General features: G+C 45.4%; 1 protein-coding gene across 1 annotated transcript in view; it reads right to left on the reverse strand.

Moving 5' to 3' along the window:
- The window catches only part of MYO5B (myosin VB), a 244,499-nt gene that overhangs the window by 78,011 nt on the left and 147,367 nt on the right, over positions 1–19,121 (reverse strand). Inside the window, exons 18-21 of the mRNA XM_077817114.1 lie at positions 15,219–15,330; positions 13,339–13,550; positions 8,617–8,773; positions 1,716–1,955 (exon numbers count right to left, since the gene is read on the reverse strand). Coding sequence (XP_077673240.1) covers positions 1,716–1,955; positions 8,617–8,773; positions 13,339–13,550; positions 15,219–15,330 — 721 coding nt within the window. The remainder of the gene's footprint in view (positions 1–1,715; positions 1,956–8,616; positions 8,774–13,338; positions 13,551–15,218; positions 15,331–19,121) is intronic.

Below are 19,121 nucleotides of genomic sequence, written 5' to 3' on the forward strand. Positions count from 1 at the left end.
TGCTTACCGGAGATACACTGGTATCGAAGCGTGGTGATTCTGGCGTCGCTGACATCAGTAAGTCATTGTGGTGCAGGAAATGGTGCAGTGTCGGTGGTTTCAGTGCCGAGGGGGGTCGGTGCCGACGACGATGTTGCACTTGCAGGCGTCGGTGCCGACACGCAAGCGCTCTCTGCTATGGGAGCGGAAGGTGGCGCCATAGCCTGTGGCAAGCGCCTCGGTGCCACATCTTTCGGCAGCTCTGTCGGTGCGGTGGCAGAGGAGGTAGGCTTCTGTTTGCCTCTCGACTTGGAGCCTGCCAGCTTCGGGAATGCTAAAAGACTATTATAATCCCCAACTAGCTATTGATTTTAAGCATTGCTGGGAGCGCCATCTCAGGCCAAGGATGGTTGAGAAGGAACTGAGGGGGGTCTGCTCACATACGCTAGACAGGTGCCGACAAAGGCGTGAGATGGGGAGACACATGCGTGACACAGATGAGCGCTGCTGCTGAAATTCTCCGGTCAAAGGCGCTGGAACGTGCATTCACCTGAAGTGGAGAACCCACAGGGACACTCCTCAAAGAAGAAATATTAGTTACTATCTATGAGACATCTGGTCAAACTGAGTTCCAGAATGTGATTTCATCATCTTTCAATTTTTTCAGCTAGCCAAGCTGTGACACATGGTGACAGCTAGGTTAGTCTTGGTAAATGAATGCAGAGAAACAAGCATTTCCTGTTCTTGTGCTTTTGATTGATCAGTGAAATCTGTTTCACATTACTCATCAGTGTGCAGGAAATCTCTACAACTTAAGCAAGAGCATTAACTCCCGTGATGCTTGCTCATTTACCAAGTATTCTACTGTATTTACATTTCTCAAAAGCATAATCAGTAATCTCTTGGCACATGTAAAATATTAGTAACAGAATTAAACAAGGAAGTTTAATTGGCACAATGCCAACAAAACACTTCGTCAGTCACTGAGTTCAAAACCCCGTAACCACTGTACCTTCCCTCCAGATCAGAAGCGGATGGGGAAACAAACAAAAAAAACCCCAAGAAACAGACTTTGCAGCATGTCCTGGCTTTGGCAGACCAAGGGCAGGAAGTATGTTCATGGAGGATAGGGTCCATCAATAGCTATTAGCCAAGATGGTCACTTGATTGCCAGAAACTGGGAGTGAACATCAGCGGATGGATCACTCACTGATTGCTTGTTCTGTTCATTCTCTCTGATGCATCTGGCATTGGCCACTGTCGGAAGACAGGATACTGGGCTAGATGGACCATTGATCTGACCCAATATGGCTGTTCTTATGTTCCAGAGGTGAGGACCCTTCACTGAGAATGCCCTGGCAGCAGCTAGCTCAAGTGCTGGCAGCCACCCTGAAATCATTCAGAGAGTGGCAGTCTCTAAGTTAAGCAGGGCCCATATGGAAAACAACACAATATTTCAAAAATCAACCCCTTAAACTTCACCTATACATCAATTGGCAGCAAGGCATAACACACTACTCATGGGAAGTCACATTGAATACATGGTAGCCACATTCTGCAGCAGCTGAAATTCTCAGGTGTGCTGAAGGTATAGCCCCACATAAACCACTCTGGAACAATACTTGTTACATAAAGTCTAGCCAGCCACTCATTTATCCACCTCCCAAATTCTGCCTGCGTGATACATGCAAGACAGAAACAGAACCAAAGTCGTTCCAATATACTCGGGGGCTCACCTGATCATCTATCTTCCTCTGAAGCTGAACCACCTTGTTCTCCATGCCAATATTGAGTTTCTTCAAGTGCTGTGCTGACCGTGCCTCAATCTTCAGTTTCTTCAGCTCTTGCCTGGCCTTCATGCGCCGGAAGTAACATTGGATGACCACAGCCGCACACTTGAAGCGCAGGAAGTGCTTACGAGCCAGCCAGGCCCGGGCATGTTTCTGGATGATGGTAGCTTTGTGCTCCAAAAGGATCTAGAAAACATGCAGAAACAAAAGACGATCAGGAGAAACATGTAGAAACAAGACAATCTGGAGCATCAAACAAAGCTGCTATCGGTTAGTAACAATGGCCCAATTGAATTTACTGCACAGCACTGCCCTGTTTCTTCCCCTCACATTTCTCCTCTGCCCCAAAACGATTTGAAGTAACATCCCCCCAGATTTACATTAGTCTAATAAAACAGTTGCAGAATAGATGAATGATCAACTAATTGCTATTATTTTAGAGGGGGCTTCCCCCCACCTGTTTATATTTTCTATCTATCTTCAGTACGTATATGGCGACTATCACTATACTATCAGAGCACCTCACAAATATTAATTACCCTCACAACACCTTTGTGAGGTACGGAGATGCTGTTAACACCATTTTACAGATGAGGAACGAGAGGCTAAGTGACTTTCCCAAAGTCCAGCGCACAACAAGGAACTAAGGAGGCAGACACCATTGAAGTTTCTCCACACAGCTCTTCTGATGCTTCTTAGTCTTCACTTACAGCACTCTGTAATTTTTGATCTTGGCACTTTCATGAATACAGGGTGTTGTATATGCCAAATGTATGGTGGTCTAGAGATGTGGATGGCTGTTCCCAAGGAATAAACAGGAGACATGCTAAATTCACTTAGCCCTGGTCTACACTAGGACTTTAGGTCGAATTTAGCAGCGTTAAATCGATGTAAACCTGCACCCGTCCACACAATGAAGCCCTTTATTTCGACTTAAAGGGCTCTTAAAATCGATTTCCTTACTCCACCCCTGACAAGTGGATTAGCACTTAAATCGACGTTGCTGGCTCGAATTTGGGGTACTGTGGACACAATTCGATAGTATTGGCCTCCGGGAGCTATCCCAGAGTGCTCCATTGTGACCGCTCTGGACAGCACTCTCAACTCAGATGCACTGGCCAGGTAGACAGGAAAAGAACCGCGAACTTTTGGATCTCATTTCCTGTTTGGCCAGCGTGGCAAGCTGCAGGTAACCATGCAGAGCTCATCAGCACAGGTGACCATGATGGAGTCCCAGAATCGCAAAAGAGCTCCAGCATGGACCGAACGGGAGGTACGGGATCTGATCGCTGTTTGGGGAGAGGAATCCGTGCTATCAGAACTCCGTTCCAGTTTTCGAAATGCCAAAACCTTTGTCAAAATCTCCCAGGGCATGAAGGACAGAGGCCATAACAGGGACCCGAAGCAGTGCTGCGTGAAACTGAAGGAGCTGAGGCAAGCCTACCAGAAAACCAGAGAGGCGAACGGCCGCTCCGGGTCAGAGCCCCAAACATGCCGCTTCTATGATGAGCTGCATGCCATTTAGGGGGTTCAGCCACCACTACCCCAGCCGTGTTGTTTGACTCCTTCAATGGAGATGGAGGCAATACGGAAGCAGGTTTTGGGGACGAAGAAGATGATGATGATGATGAGGTTGTAGATAGCTCACAGCAAGCAAGCGGAGAAACCGGTTTTCCCGACAGCCAGGAACTGTTTCTCACCCTGGACCTGGAGCCAGTACCCCCCGAACCCACCCAAGGCTGCCTCCTGGACCCAGCAGGCGGAGAAGGGACCTCTGGTGAGTGTACCTTTTAAAATACTATACATGGTTTAAAAGCAAGCATGTGAAAGGATTACTTTGCCCTGGCATTCGCGGTTCTCCTAGATGTAGTCCTAAAGCCTTTGCAAAAGGTTTCTGGGGAGGGCAGCCTTATTGCGTCCTTCATGGTAGGACACTTTACCACTCCAGGCCAGTAACACGTACTCGGGAATCATTGTAGAACAAAGCATTCCAGTGTATGTTTGCTGGCATTCAAACAACATCCGTTCTTTATCTCTCTGTGTTATCCTCAGGAGAGTGAGATATAATTCATGGTCACCTGGTTGAAATAGAGTGCTTTTCTTCAGGGGACACTCAGAGGAGCCCATTCCTGCTGGGCTGTTTTCCTGTGGCTAAACAGAAATGTTCCCCGCTGTTAGCCACAGGGAGGGAGGAAGGTTGAGGGGGTAGTCACGCGGTGGGGAGAGGCAAAATGCGACCTTGTAACGAAAGCACATGTGCTATGTATGTAATGTTAACAGCAAGGTTTACCCTGAAAGAGTGTAGCCACTGTTTTATAAAATGTGTCTTTTTAAATACCGCTGTCCCTTTTTTTTTCTCCACCAGCTGCATGTGTTTCAATGATCATAGGATCTTCTCCTTCCCAGAGGCTAGTGAAGCTTAGAAAGAAAAAAAAACGCACTGGCGATGAAATGTTCTCCGAGCTCATGCTGTCCTCCCACACTGACAGACCACAGACGAATGCGTGGAGGCAAATAATGTCAGAGTGCAGGAAAGCACAAAATGACCGGGAGGAGAGGTGGCGGGCTGAAGAGAGTAAGTGGCGGGCTGAAGACAGGGCTGAAGCTCAAATGTGGCGGCAGCGTGATGAGAGGAGGCAGGATTCAATGCTGAGGCTGCTGCAGGACCAAACCAGTATGCTCCAGTGTATGGTTGAGCTGCAGCAAAGGCAGCTGGAGCACAGACTGCCACTGCAGCCCCTCTGTAACCAACCGCCCTCCTCCCCAAGTTCCATAGCCTCCACACCCAGACGCCCAAGAACGCGGTGGGGGGGCCTCCGGCCAACCAGCCACTCCACCACAGAGGATTGCCCAAAAAAAAGAAGGCTGTCTTTCAATAAATTTTAAAGTTGTAAACTTTTAAAGTGCTGTGCTTAAAGTGCTGTGTGGCATTTTCCTTCCCTCCTCCACCACCCCTCCTGGGCTACCTTGGTAGTCATCCCCCTATTTGTGTGATGAATGAATAAAGAATGCATGAATGTGAAGCAACAATGACTTTATTGCCTCTGCAAGCGGTGATTGAAGGGAGGAGGGGCGGGTGGTTAGCTTACATAGAAGTAGAGTGAACCAAGGGGCAGGGGGTTTCATCAAGGAGAAACAAACAGAACTTTCACACCGTAGCCTGGCCAGTCATGAAACTGGTTTTCAAAGCTTCTCTGATGCGTACCGCGCCCTCCTGTGCTCTTCTAACCGCCCTGGTGTCTGGCTGCACGTAACCAACAGCCAGGCGATTTGCCTCAACCTCCCACCCCGCCATAAACGTCTCCCCCTTACTCTCATAGATATTGTGGAGCACACAGCAAGCAGTAATAACAATGGGAATATTGGTTTCGCTGAGGTCTAACCAAGTCAGTAAACTGCGCCATCATGCTTTTAAACGTCCAAATGCACATTCTACCACCATTCTGCACTTGCTCAGCCTGTAGTTGAACAGCTCCTGACTACTGTCCAGGCTGCCTGTGTACGGCTTCATGAGCCATGGCATTAAGGGGTAGGCTGGGTCCCCAAGGATAACTATTGGCATTTCAACGTCTCCAACCATTATTTTCTGGTCTTGAAAGAAAGTCCCTTGCTGCAGCTGTTCATACAGACCAGAGTTCCTGAAGATGCAAGCGTCATGTACCTTTCCCGGCCATCCCACGTTGATGTTGGTGAAACGTCCCTTGTGATCCACCAGAGCTTGCAGCACTATTAAAAAGTACCCCTTGCGGTTTATGTACTCGGCGGCTTGGTGCTCCGGTGCCAAGATAGGGATATGGGTTCCGTCTATGGCCCCACCACAGTTAGGGAATCCCATTGCAGCAAAGCCATCCACTATGACCTGCACATTTCCCAGGGTCACTATCCTTGATATCAGCAGATCTTTGATTGCGTGGGCTACTTGCATCACAGCAGCCCCCACAGTAGATTTGCCCACTCCAAATTGATTCCCAACTGACCGGTAGCTGTCTGGCGTTGCAAGCTTCCACAGGGCTATCGCCACTCGCTTCTCAACTGTGAGGGCTGCTCTCATCTTGGTATTCATGCGCCTCAGGGCAGGGGAAAGCAAGTCACAAAGTTCCATGAAAGTGCCCTTACGCATGCGAAAGTTTCGCAGCCACTGGGAATCGTCCCAGACCTGCAACACTATGCGGTCCCACCAGTCTGTGCTTGTTTCCCGAGCCCAGAATCGGCGTTCCACAGCATGAACCTGCCCCATTAGCACCATGATGCATGCATTGGCAGGGCCCATGCTTTCAGAGAAATCTGTGTCCATGTCCTGATCACTCACGTGACCGCGCTGACGTCGCCTCCTCGCCTGGTATTGCTTTGCCAGGTTCCGGTGCTGCATATACTGCTGGATAATGCGTGTGGTGTTTAATGTGCTCCTAATTGCCAAAGTGAGCTGAGCTGCCTCCATGCTTGCCTTGGTATGGCGTCTGCACAGAAAAAAGGCGCGGAACGATTGTCTGCCGTTGCTCTGACGGAGGGAGGGGCGACTGACGACACGGCTTATAGGGTTGGCTTCAGGGAGCTAAAATCAACAAAGGGGGTGTCTTTACATCAAGGAGTATTTCAGGCAGGACTTCACGGAGGGTTCCAATAAGAAATGGTGCACCTAAGTTATTGTTCTTATTGGAACAAGGAGGTTAGCCTGGCCTCTGATTGATACATGGCTAAATTTACCTCGCTGCACCTTCTCTGTGAGTGACTGCAGTGTGACCTAGAGGAATGAGTCCCCTAGACAGGGGAGGAGGCAAATGAGTACAAAACAAATCTGATCTATTTCTTGTTTTGACCCACTCCATCTATCTTTTACATCTTTGGCTGGCAGCAGACGGTGCAGAAGGACTGCATGCCATCCACATCTCATGGCTGCTCGGCAGAAGATGTTACAGTACGACTGCTAGCCATCCTCATCTCTTGCCTGCCTGGCAGAAGATGGTACAATACGACTACTAGCCATCCTCATCTCTTGCCTGCCTGGCAGAAGATGGTACAGTACAACTGCTAGCAGTCCGTATCGCCTGCCCGCTCACCATAAGACGGTTCAATAGGACTGACTGCAGGACTAAAGAGAATGACCTGGTCAAGTCACTCCAAATTTAGTCCCTGCGCCCATGTCTGTCCAGGCGCTCCCAGCCGACGTGGCCAGGAGCACCTCGGACACGACGAGGACGACTACCAGTCGTATTGCACCGTCTGCTGCCAGAAGGCAATGGGTTGCTGCTACTGTGTAGCAAAGCCGTACCGCGTCTGCCAGCACCCAGGAGACATAGGGTGACGGTTACCTGAGCGGGCTCCATGCTTGCCGTGGTATGGCGTCTGCACAGGTAACTCAGGAAAAAAGGCACGAAACGATTGTCTGCCCTTGCTTTCACGGAGGGAGGGAGGGAACGGGGGCCTGACGATATGTACCCAGAACCACCCGCGACAATGTTTTAGCCCCATCAGGCATTGGGATCTCAACCCAGAATTCCAATGGGCAGCGGAGACTGCGGGAACTGTGGGATAGCTACCCACAGTGCAACGCTCCGGAAGTCGACTCTAGCCTCGGTACTGTGGAAGCACTCCGCCGAGTTAATGCACTTAGAGCATTTTCTGTGGGGACACATACACTCGAATATATAAAACCGATTTCTAAAAAACTGACTTCTATAAATTCGACCTCATTCCGTAGTGTAGACATACCCCTAGTGATCTAATGAAATTTTACACTAAGATCTTCTGAGGGCAATAGGAGAGGGAGTACACTAACCCACTGTGCCAGATGTGGCAATACATGGAGCCACACATCAGCTGTAAAGTTTGCATTTGCACCCAGCTCTCTATCTGAGCTTCCCTAAAGCTTGAGGGTGTCCGGAACCAGAGGCTTGGTTTCTACCCAACTCTAATACTTGATTCTTAAGGTTTGAGTTCTCCTGAATAGTGGATAGTTAAAAAGAATAGCGTTTCTGAAAAGTGGTAGAATAGCAGCCCTGTAGATGGACATCTACAAAACAGGTATTGTGTGAGCAATGCCCGTGCGAGTCCCCCCACTCCCTAATCCAATGGGTATCAGCTGGGGCCTGCAGGGATCTACATTCCCATTCATTCTTGACCTCTTTTCTAGACCCAGAGTACAAGTGACCTTACTTATTATCAATCTTAGTGATGCTTTTTGTCACATGGCTGCCTGTCCTTTGGAAACCAGACTGAAACCCCTGAACAGCCATCAGAGGGTAATCATTTTTGGAAATGACAGATGGAGCTGGATGGCAGCTGATAACTTTGAGGTGGAGGGTTCCCTGTGCCATTACCCATCTCCTGAGCCCAGCAGTCTTTCCCTGTGTCATTTATTGTGATCATCAGCATCACTTATTTCCTCTCACTGGGCATCTGTTACTGTATTAAAATGAATGGAGATCATTAATTAAATAGGCAATTGCAGTAAATCTGAAAGCGACTAGGCACTTTTCATTTAAGCTTGACTTTAACGGACAGTAGCATGGCTCAGACGTGTACACTGTTCCTCAGGTAAGATTTTCACTGGATGTGTTACATCAGATGACATTTCCCCATTTCCACTATGCCCGTACGCATCTGTTTGTGTGAATAACTTCATTAAGCTAGTCCTTTGAGGCGCTGCTGCCTAATCATTTCTGCTTGCACAGCTTTAGTGCTCCAATATTTGCAGTTAATACTTGTGGACTCTAGAAATACAAAACCTCACAGTTTGGGGGAAAAGATCAAAACGTCCTCAACAAATACATTACTGGACTGAACTCTTGGTAGATAAATTTAAAGGAATCTCTCCCCAATGCAGTGACATTTTGTGAAGTAATAGTACCTTGTGGTAAATTTTCCTGACAAACATGCCCCGAGTGAAGGCCTGAATTGTGATAGTGGCGTTGCGGATCTTCTGGAAAGCATGAAGGATTCTCAGCATTCGGTATTGTTTCTGGAAAATGATGGCAGCTCTTGTTTTCCTTAGGTGGTCTGCCAATCTGTGAATTGCAAGGAAGAAGAGGTTAATGGTAATACTAATTCAATTCCACTATGTCACCCATATCGATACACAACGTTTTTGCCATAGATGGTATTAAGCTGCATTAGCAAACAATCCTTTGTTGATGAGTTTGACACTACTTGATAGAGAGAAAAACAGCAGTAAACTCAGGAAAAGAAGTTGATGCCAGCTCTCCTGTTAAATTAGTGGTGATGTGCATACATCCATTAAAGGCTTGCTGTATCTGGGGATATTTGAAACACAAACAGCAAATGTAATGTTTGGAACTGCTTTTAGTGCTTCTCTTTAAAAAAGTTTATTTTTTCCCTCCCACTCTCTCTTGGTTTCTTTTCCCCCCCGTCTTAAATCCTCAAAACTCTAAGCCATCATCATCAAGGTTCGTTATTCCAGTCCCCTACTACCAAAAACAAGAGTAGGACAGCATGTTCACTGGTTACAAGTACATTGAGCAAAACAGCAGCAAATTGATTTGACATTTAAAGCAATGTGCGCTGGTTTGGCAACATTCATGAGCAGGACTCCAAACGATTCATACACAGTGGATAATTTGGGAAGTGGTTAGTACCCTTGTGTGCCGCTGACATTCTGAGACTACATGGGGAAAATGTATGAACAATTTATTGTTAAATCTCTTAATAAATATCCATAAAACCACAGTTTAGTTTGATGGTTAGCTTGTTTCACTGATTTTATGATGTATTCATTGCCCTCAGCATGAAACATCACACAGGTATTTGCTTTCGTTTTACAAGTTGTGCTAAACTTTTTGTCAACATTAAATTTTAAAAAGGCTCTTTGTACGGGCCCTTGCATTCCCTTCTTATAGGCACACAATGCCTTAGTGCATCCCACAGAACTGGAACCTCTTAATAACCAAGAGAAAAGGGCTGTTTATCCAGCTACACCATTCTCTATGCACCCAGCACAAAGAGATGGATCTCACAGCAAGGTCATCTCAAAGGAAGCAGAGGGTTGAGGTAAGGTCCATCAGGATAGAACGAGAATATGGAATACCAAGTAGTAAGATTTCTCTCCCCCTCTTCCCGCTTTCCCCCCACCCCAGCTCTAGGTGTTGTGACTGCTTGAGATACAGGGTCTCAATGAGGTCTTGAAGAATCTTCACTTTCCTTTGGAATTGTCAGGAGAAACGTACGATACATCCTCCTTCTCCCTGGGTTGTGCTAGGTCTATAATCCTCTTCCATTGCATACTGTTTGCGCAAACCTTACTTTATGAAGGCACATTACTAAGATATGCCGTTCACATGGAAGGTCTGTGTTTCCTCATCAGCTGATACAACGGAAATGCAGCCCCAACACCTTAGGTGCTCCTTTATTTCTACTCTTAGCAATACCAGGGAGTGTGCATTATGGCAGCACACTCTTGGGCACTAAGGGATTTAAGGCCGTGTCTTCCCAGCACGTTCCCCCCACAGCTGAGGGCAAGAGCTAGCCAGCCTTCCCTGATTCCCCATCACAGGGCCAAGGTCTTGGAAACAACATGTCCCCAGAAGCCTATATATAGGTAGGCTGAGGGATGGGGTTGAACTGATTTATGCAAAAAGGAGTGAGAGGGTGGGACGCAAACAAATAATATTTAAAAATGTGTGTAACTGTCAAATGTTGCACAATGTGAATCAACGTAATTGGGTGAGATTAATTACTGCTACCCATGTCGTCCTCCTTCCCTCCCCTCCTATTTGTCACACTCACTTGTTATGCCTCAACTTTAACTAGACTGTAAGGTCCTCAGGGCAGGGACCATGTCTATGTGTTTGTACAATACCTGGCACCGTAAAGCCCTGATTAGATCGCGTGCGCACTACAGTGATAATAATGAAGAACTGACTGGACATGAGTTGTGGCCACTACGTGAGATGTCTGTGACTGTTATAAATAAAATCATCCCACTGCCTGGCTCTGTGCATTATAGAGTTTTCCATCACTGTATTTTCCATGAGGTTGTTACATTTCATAACTGCAAATAGAATGCGTGAATTCAGTTAGGACAACTCTAAATATACATCAGCAATATAGCTGATGGATTTATAGGAAATCAGTGTGTCATCTCTGAGGGGACAGAGATTCCTCAACCTCAGCCATCCAAATTAACTGATAAAAATCACCTTGCACTCAGTAAATCAGGAGAAAAGGACTGACCGTGTTTAAAAGATAGGATGCCTGAAGAGTAAGCTTAGCTCAATAGACAGCATCTTGTGTCACCCAAGTACAAACAGGGTTAATTGGGCTGCAGCTTATTTTGCAGCACCTCTGAATGGAAAACATTAACTCAGAGCCAAGGAATAGATTACTGCTCAACAACCATTCAGCTAACAGACTGAATTCCATCTCGAGAAATCTTAAATGGGGTTGAAGGCACCAACATAAAGTATCAAAAACCCACTCTGGCACATGAGATTGCTAGTCCCGTAGCAAGGATTTTTAATAAAATCTATTCATGGGTAGGACAATACGACTGGAGAATAGCTAACATCGTACCTATAGTTAAGAAAGGGGTGCGGGAAAGGTGATCCAGGCAATTACAGACCTGTTATTCTGACCTCAGCAGTATGCAAGGTTTCAGAACAAATTGCTTACTCCTAATAATCTTTTCAAAGTGGTTATTCATCCAGCTGGGTCTGGAGCCTTTCCTGACTAGTTTCTTCCCTTTATTTAGGATGCAAATTTCAAATGATTTTTGTATAGTTCATTTGAAGAAATTCCAAGCTTGTATTGCTCTTTCTCCTCTAAACAGACAAACCCTTCAATATCTGTATTCCAGTCACGAGGGCTATTCCATCTGGTTTCTGTAACCACTGTAATACCTGATTTGACTTCCTGTACCTGTAGTTACAGTTCCTCCAATTTATTGCCCAGGCTCCTTGCATTCATGTGCAAGCAACTCAGTTGTTTCCCTTGGACCTCACCAGGTTTTCTAGCTTATGGTGTTTCGTTATCCCTCAGTCTTCATTTAGGGGATTTTCCTACTCCTAAGTACTGAAGCCAGGTGTGGTGATTTCACGAGTCTCTCAACCTTCTCTCATCTCCCAGTTTAAAGCCCTTCTGATCAATTGGGCCAGGCTTGATCTCAAAAGGTTAATATCCTAGGTAGTCAAGTGGAGCCCATCAGTTGATAAGAGTCTTCTTTCTGTAAATGCGTCCGAATGGTCGATCATCCCAAAGCCTTCCTCAGAGCACCAATCCTTGAGCCATCTGTTGATCTTCATTATCTTGTCACGCCTTCACCATTGTTCTCTAGGGACCGGAACTGCTCCTCTGAAAATCACTTGAGCTTCCATTTCTTTAAATGCCTTACCCAGCTGAGCATTTCAATCCATTCCAGTGGGAATCCAGCAGTGTCATTCATCCTGACATGCAGCACCATCAGTGGAATTTTTCCTCCCTCCCATCATAATCCTCTTTAGCCTCACATCCACATCTGATGCCCTTGCTCCTGGCAGAGCACACACACTTCTGTTTTCTGAATCTGGTCTGGTGACATGCCTGTCAATTCTTTGGAGTTTTTAGTCCTCGCTCACATGCACCTGTCTCTCCCTGGTGTTTGCATGAATCTGTTTTATGTTCTCTGTCACAGCCCCCTGTACATCATATCCCCATTCTTCCATAGGCTTCGGTCCCTGGCTATCTTCATCTCTTCTGCAAGGATTGGCTTCCCTTCTTTTCTTCCTCACCTTCTGCCAGTTTCTCCTCCTCATTCCCCAGTGCAGCAAATCTGTTACTCAACTCCATTTTACCGCCAATAGCTAGTGTCCTCTTCTGACCTGTCCCTGTAGTCACATTCTTCCATGGATCATCCTTCTCTTCTGGCCGTCCATCCTTCAAGTCCTTTTGTTTGGCAGGTGTCTGCAAAACTTGGGTTGTCTATCACCTCCTCTCCTGCATTATACCTTCAAATCCCTGCCTGAATTCCATCATTGTCTCCAGCAGCATCTCTAATCCTTGAATCTTCTCTGCCGTGAGCTCTACCAGGTGACATTTCAAGTCATGTTTTCACTACACACAAACACACAGGTGCAACACCAGTAAAACAGTGCATTAAACATGAAAGAGAGCAGACAGGGCCAAAAGAATTTAGGGGACCTTTCCAAAAATCACAGGTAGAATTGGGGACAAAACCAAGGAGTTCTGATTCCCACGCCCCTATTCTTACAGCTACACCACACTGTCCATGGTCTACATACACACAGAATGGGCTTTATTTTCAGAGGTACAGGACACCTGCAACTCCCTATAAAGTCAATGGCAACTGCAGGTGCTTAGCGCTTCTGAAGATAAGGCAGATCATGTACCTGTGATATCAAGATCTGCTCTAAGAATTATTTTGGGGAAGTTCTATGGCTTGTGTTATGCAGGAGGTCAGACTAGATGATCACAATGGTCTCTTCTGACCTTGGAATCTAAGAATGTACCCAGGTTTCATAACACAAGGGGTATCAGATGATTGAGTAGTTCTAATAAGAGAGCTGGAACTCTTCACCATTCTATAGTTCCCAGCTAGTCATTCTCTAGGGATGATGCTTACCTGCGAGCCAGGTGTCCTCGTGTATACCTCTGGATTGTTATTGCAGCATTTCTCATCCTTCTGTATTTCACCCTCTGCAGCCAGCCCCGCACTGTCTTCTGTATCATGATAGTAGCAGCTCTGAATTTATCTGCCCGCAGTTTCTCCAGATATGCCACCTGTCCCGCACGGAAAAAGATCTTGGTACGTCCAAACTGGAACTTGTCAGGATCCTTTTCAAAAGCATAAGGGAAACTGAGTTAAGACAAACATTTTCCTGAATCCTATGCTGAGTAAGTGTATATAAGGATGACAAGAGTGAATAAAATTTACCAGTTCAATTCCCATATCCATTCAACTGGGTTAAACAAACTTTATCCCCACACTACCAGTTTCAGCATATAAAGCCGAAGCTCACTCTTTTAACCCAACAATCCCGATTTTCACATATTTGCACTAACAGCTGACAAGGGTTAAGGACCAAATCCCAGTCCTACTGAAGTCAATGGGAGTTTTGCAACTTACTGGGATTTGTCCTAACTAGGCATTAGCAGGGACCATGAAGGTTTGTCACCTTGCTCTGGAAAACCGATGGTGTTTTCAGATCTAGGGGCATTCTTCATGTAATATCACAACTGCATGAGGTAAGGCATGGGCATTGCTGGACCTTGGTCCTTTCTGTTTCCAGTTTCTGTATTTCTAGTCAATGAATATGCAAACTAGATGCAAACACTTTCTTGGCATGTTATCCTCTCTGATAGGGTGAAAAACAAAAGCTTGTTTTCCTCCATTTTGACAAAACTTAAGAGATTGGCTCTGAAATTTTGGTTCCAGCTCAAGACTCCCAAACTTGTGTGGGAAATGAGAGGAGTGCCAAAATCTGAACCCAGATCTGTGTCAACACTCTAAAAGTGGCCCCACTCCTTATAAACAGGCTAAGCCAAACCCATAAACTGAGCATATGTTCAAAATCTGGATGCGAAAGCTGCATTTTGCAACTTTAGATCACCTCTTTAGAAAAAAAATGTCAAGGCTGCGATCCTGCAAAGGTGTGCATGTGCTTTAACTTTACCCACTGTGAGCAGACCCACTGATGTCAACAGGACGTGTCAGTGAATAAAGTTGAAGGAGGACCGGGGCCCCAAGAAAACAACCAGCCAACCTGTCAGAGGCCTCAGCAACAAAAAAGGCCTCAGAAATAAAAATTTAATCACAGAGAAAAAAAATCATTGGAAAATATCCTTAAATTAAAAAATGAACTCATATGGTCCCCAAGGAGCCTGAGTAATAACAAACTGAACCTCCCTCAGCTAGAGCTTGTTAAATTTTGTTTTTTAAAAAAGGACAGAACAAATTAATAATTGGAAAAGAAATCTCAGTGTCTAGACTGTTCTCACAGTATGTGACCACTAAGAATTTCCCATTCAGCAGACATTTTCTCTTCATCATTTGTATGAAAAGGTGATTGGTGACTGGCTGTGGGGGTCTCTGTGCAATGAGAGAGAGGCCCTTTGGCCACTCTGTCCTCTTGACTGGGATTCCTCATGCTGTGCGCATAGGATTTTATTCCAATCGTCAGTAAGAAGGAAAAGGAATGGGTTTTGTGGGGATAGTAACTCACTATCATCTACTGTCCACGAAAGAGCTGTGGAATTCAATTGCAGAAAAAAGGCTTTTTCAGTTTGAATGCAATCAATCAATCTCATGCCATGTCTCATTTAGTCTCATTATTCCTTCTGAGATGGTTTGACTTTGGAAGACACTCTTGAGTGCCAGGGGCACACCAGCATTTTCAGCCACAGCAGGCAAATGGGGAGGAAGGGAAGGTGAGTTGAGATATTATCAGTGTCAACAGCTTCAGTGCTTTAATGATTGTTTCCGAAGCTTCAATCCCAGCTCACCTTAATGAGGTTTTCCAGAAGTGTTTTACAGATCAACTTCTTGTCATTTTTAGAGATCTCCCCCTTTTTCATAAGAACTCGATACCTATTGAAAAAGTCATGGTAGGACCACCTGAAAGCAAAGCACAGATAAAATTAAACAGGGCACAGGGTTTCATTTATTTAGCTAATGTTTAGACTTAGAGCTTAAATAAACCAAACCTCGAATCCAAACCTCTTCACATTTGGAGGAGAGAGAGGGAGAGTGGGGTTTAAAATCAGGTCTGAACCCAACCCCCCGCTGGTTCTGGACTGGGTTGGAAGGTCCTTCCCCCCTCCCTCCCAACTTGTACTGGATTAGGTGCATTTAAAATGAACAAAGGAGGATGGGTGATCTGGAAAGATTTACATCAGTTGAGACCAAAGTATCACAAGAACAGCTAGCCAGATTTCTGCACCATTCATGTGAACCTCAATCTCGGCCCTGATTTGGTGTTGAATGCAATTGGCAGCCTAACTCTAATTTGGATCTAAATGTTAAGGCTCCTCTCTAATTTTAAGTGCTCTAGAAAGTTTCATACTTGACTATGACACAGACACATTCGTTTGGTGCTGACGACGCATGAACAACCATGAGAACCTTTCCTCCTTCTAACCGGAAAGCATTGCCACAGCAGGACTGTGGAACTACAAATTACAGTATCTGCATGAGAGGGATTTATGAAAATACCATGTAGCCAAAAAAGTACCCCACATTGAGAGACATATGTAAAATAAGACAAATCAGATTGCACCGAACGTCATGACACATGACTGTCAACCACCTGAGGTAACCATTGTCTGAAAATGCCAAAGGATTTTGTTATATATAGATTGGGCCTACAACCTCTTCTAATCACACTTGCCACTATCTCACCATTGGACTTCCATATTTTTTTTTCACATATTTTTCTGCAGATATTTTGTTGCCTGATCCTGCATGTCCTTAGGCTGGGAATTGATTCAGATTGATGAGTGCTTGGCCTGAGTGAGGTTGAGCCCTACGGAAGTTTGTCATGATTTGTTCTGACTGTATGCATTTTGTCTATCATCAATCCAGATTTGCTATACAAACTCTTCTTTTATCTGCACTCCCATAAGCTCCTTTGCTAAGACCGTGGTTTGGAGTGGAACCACTGAGGAACACTTCAGTTCTATTCCCCTTGCCACCAGTCTACTGCATTCCAATGAAATCACTTAAGAGCAAGAACAGTTTTGCCCCTGGACACATGTGGGTATTTTCTATAGATGTTGACATGAGTTATGTGCATATTTTGAGGAAAAATTAAAAAACAAACACAGTATATGGCATGGAACACATTGAACGTAGTTCTTGCCTGGCTTTTGTTTCCAAACTCTGATGCATATAAATTAGAACACTTCACCTGTTCATCTTCTCATTTTGAGAGTTCAGGCCTTTAAGGCACATGCTCGAATTTGGCTACTTTCATGGCTGTTATTAGATGTTTGGAAGGCTCTGCACCACAAGCAATGAAGTCTCTAAACGTGGCAGAGCTGTAATTCAAGAAATCAGAGCACTATATTTTACTGCTAGGAAAAGGCATCTCCTGCCATCTCTATGAGATTTAGAGTGCATATTAGATTCTGAAATTGATTCACTCTGAACTAAAACAGCTGAGTTATGGACCTATCAAAACCAGGGTTTTTGGTGAAAATGCCAGACATTTCCAGTGCTGCTAAAATTATTTTAAACATATGCAAAGGAACATCCAGGAAAAGAAGTGAATGAACTCCAAAATGCCAGACTTCTGCCTAAACTTGAGCAAACATGCTATGGGCCTGAGTCTCATTTACACTACGGCCACTTTCTATTGCTCTGGCACCACAAAGGACTCTTAAAGTGGGAATACATGAAATAAGAATTGAGAGTTTAGAAGTCTGTCCATGTTGGTGCACCCAGAAGTTGATCTATGCTTTTTTATATACATGCAAAAACCAAGCAATTCTTTCTGCTTTTTCCGCCCCCCCAAAATGAAACATTCCAGGGCCCAATTTTGAACACAAAAATGCCAGTAGCACAACGCTTCTGAGTGACCCCCCCAGCCGATAAAAAAACTGCACATAAGCAACAGAAAAAAAAACCTCCTTCCCCCGCCCCCTGTGAAATACATTTCTGTACCAAGCTGCCATGGGTGTTTGTAAACCAAAGTAAAAAATATGATGGAAAATGGCTTTAAAGAAAAGTGTTCCTCAATATTTTCTATAATTCTCTGCAATAAAATCCATCTAGAATAGTGAAAATGTCTACTGCCCACCACAGTTAAGCACTGAATTTTCCATTCTAGCCTGCCTTTATCGCTAGCCTATTTCTCAAAGAAATTTTGGGATGGAAACTGTCAACGCTCTGTCTCAGGTGACTTGTTCTGGAAAGTTTGTGCAAAACAGGCTTAAAGATTTGAGTTTATGTTAGCGATCTTCACCCCACCTCCACCCACATGGGTGCACATATTTACCCAGATGTTCAGATCAGGATGTTGCATTTGCATTACTAAAAATGGCTTTCCCTGCCCCAGCTGAAATACCTTAACAACTGCAGAGGATTTAACTGAGGAAGGCAACCTTAAGGCTGAGTTAATGCCAAGCTCTTATATAATGCTTTGCATCCGTAGATTCCAAAGTGCTTTGCAAAGGAGATCAGTATCATAGTTCTGCTTAGATCCATGGAGCTTGTATCTCTGCATGTAGAATATTAATACAAACATCTATATAGCAGTAGATTCAAGAAGTCCTATATCAAGATCAGGACCCTAATGGGCTGGATATTGTATAAACACATACAAAGATGCATGGTCTCCCTCCCAAAGGATTTACAGTCTCAGGTTGCAACCTGAAAACACTTACACACATACTCAAAAGCATGAGTAAGCCTATAGAAGTCATTTGTTCACAGTCCAAGGGCCTAAGATGACCAGTGACTTACAAATTGTAGCGACACAGTTAAATACATTCTGTTTCAATATACAAACATACACTGGTTTTTTATTGATATAAAGTGAGAGAGAACTATATTCATCTCCCCCACAACTTGCCAGTATTCAGTGGCTTTTTCCTTATCAAAATTGCAGCAGTGGGTCTTGGGGAGGGGGTTGAAGGAGAAAGGGTCAGTCTGAAGGAGGAGACGGTGTTTTCTGCAAAAGGGGCAAGTTGTCAGAAGGGACGGAGACATTAATGTGAGGAACTGACAGATGGGGTGCACAAGGCTGGTTTCATTGGTGGGCAATGCTCCATTGTCAAGCCTTTTACACGCTCGGTTAAGGACAGCTGCAATAAGATACAGCAATTTCACAGTTGCTTTTACAAGACTTTCAGAGGGAGGAGCAGTTAAAGAAGTTAGCTTAAATTTAAGACCTCTTGTAAAACCACCTGCGGCATGTCTACACTGCATCTGGAGAGAAGCCTCCCAGCCCCGTCTACAGAGTTATGCTTGTGGGACTTGCTCTAGTGCAGGGATTCTCAAACTTCACTACACCGTGACCCCGCTTCTGACAACAAAAATTACTACATGGCCCCAGGCGGGGTGACCTAAGTCTGAGCCTGCCCGAGCCCTGCTACCCCGGGCAGGTGAGCCAAAGCCGAAGCCTGAGCCCCACCACTCTGGGCAGGTGGGTCAAAACCCAAGGGCTTCAGCCCCAGGCAGAAGGCCTGGAACATGAGCCTGGCCATTGACGGCTGAAGCCCTTGGGCTTAGGCTTCAGCTCCAGGTGGCGGGTCCTACCAAGTCTAACGCCAGCCCTGGAGACCCCATTAAAACGGGGTCGGAACCTACTTTGGGGTCCTGACCCACAGTTTGAGAACTGCTGCTCTAGTGCTATAAAACCAGCTGTGTAGATGTTCAGAGCCTGAACTCCAGCTCAAGCCTCAAGC

Source organism: Eretmochelys imbricata, chromosome 5 (genome assembly GCF_965152235.1).
Source record: "Eretmochelys imbricata isolate rEreImb1 chromosome 5, rEreImb1.hap1, whole genome shotgun sequence".
NCBI classification, from domain to species: domain Eukaryota; kingdom Metazoa; phylum Chordata; order Testudines; family Cheloniidae; genus Eretmochelys; species Eretmochelys imbricata.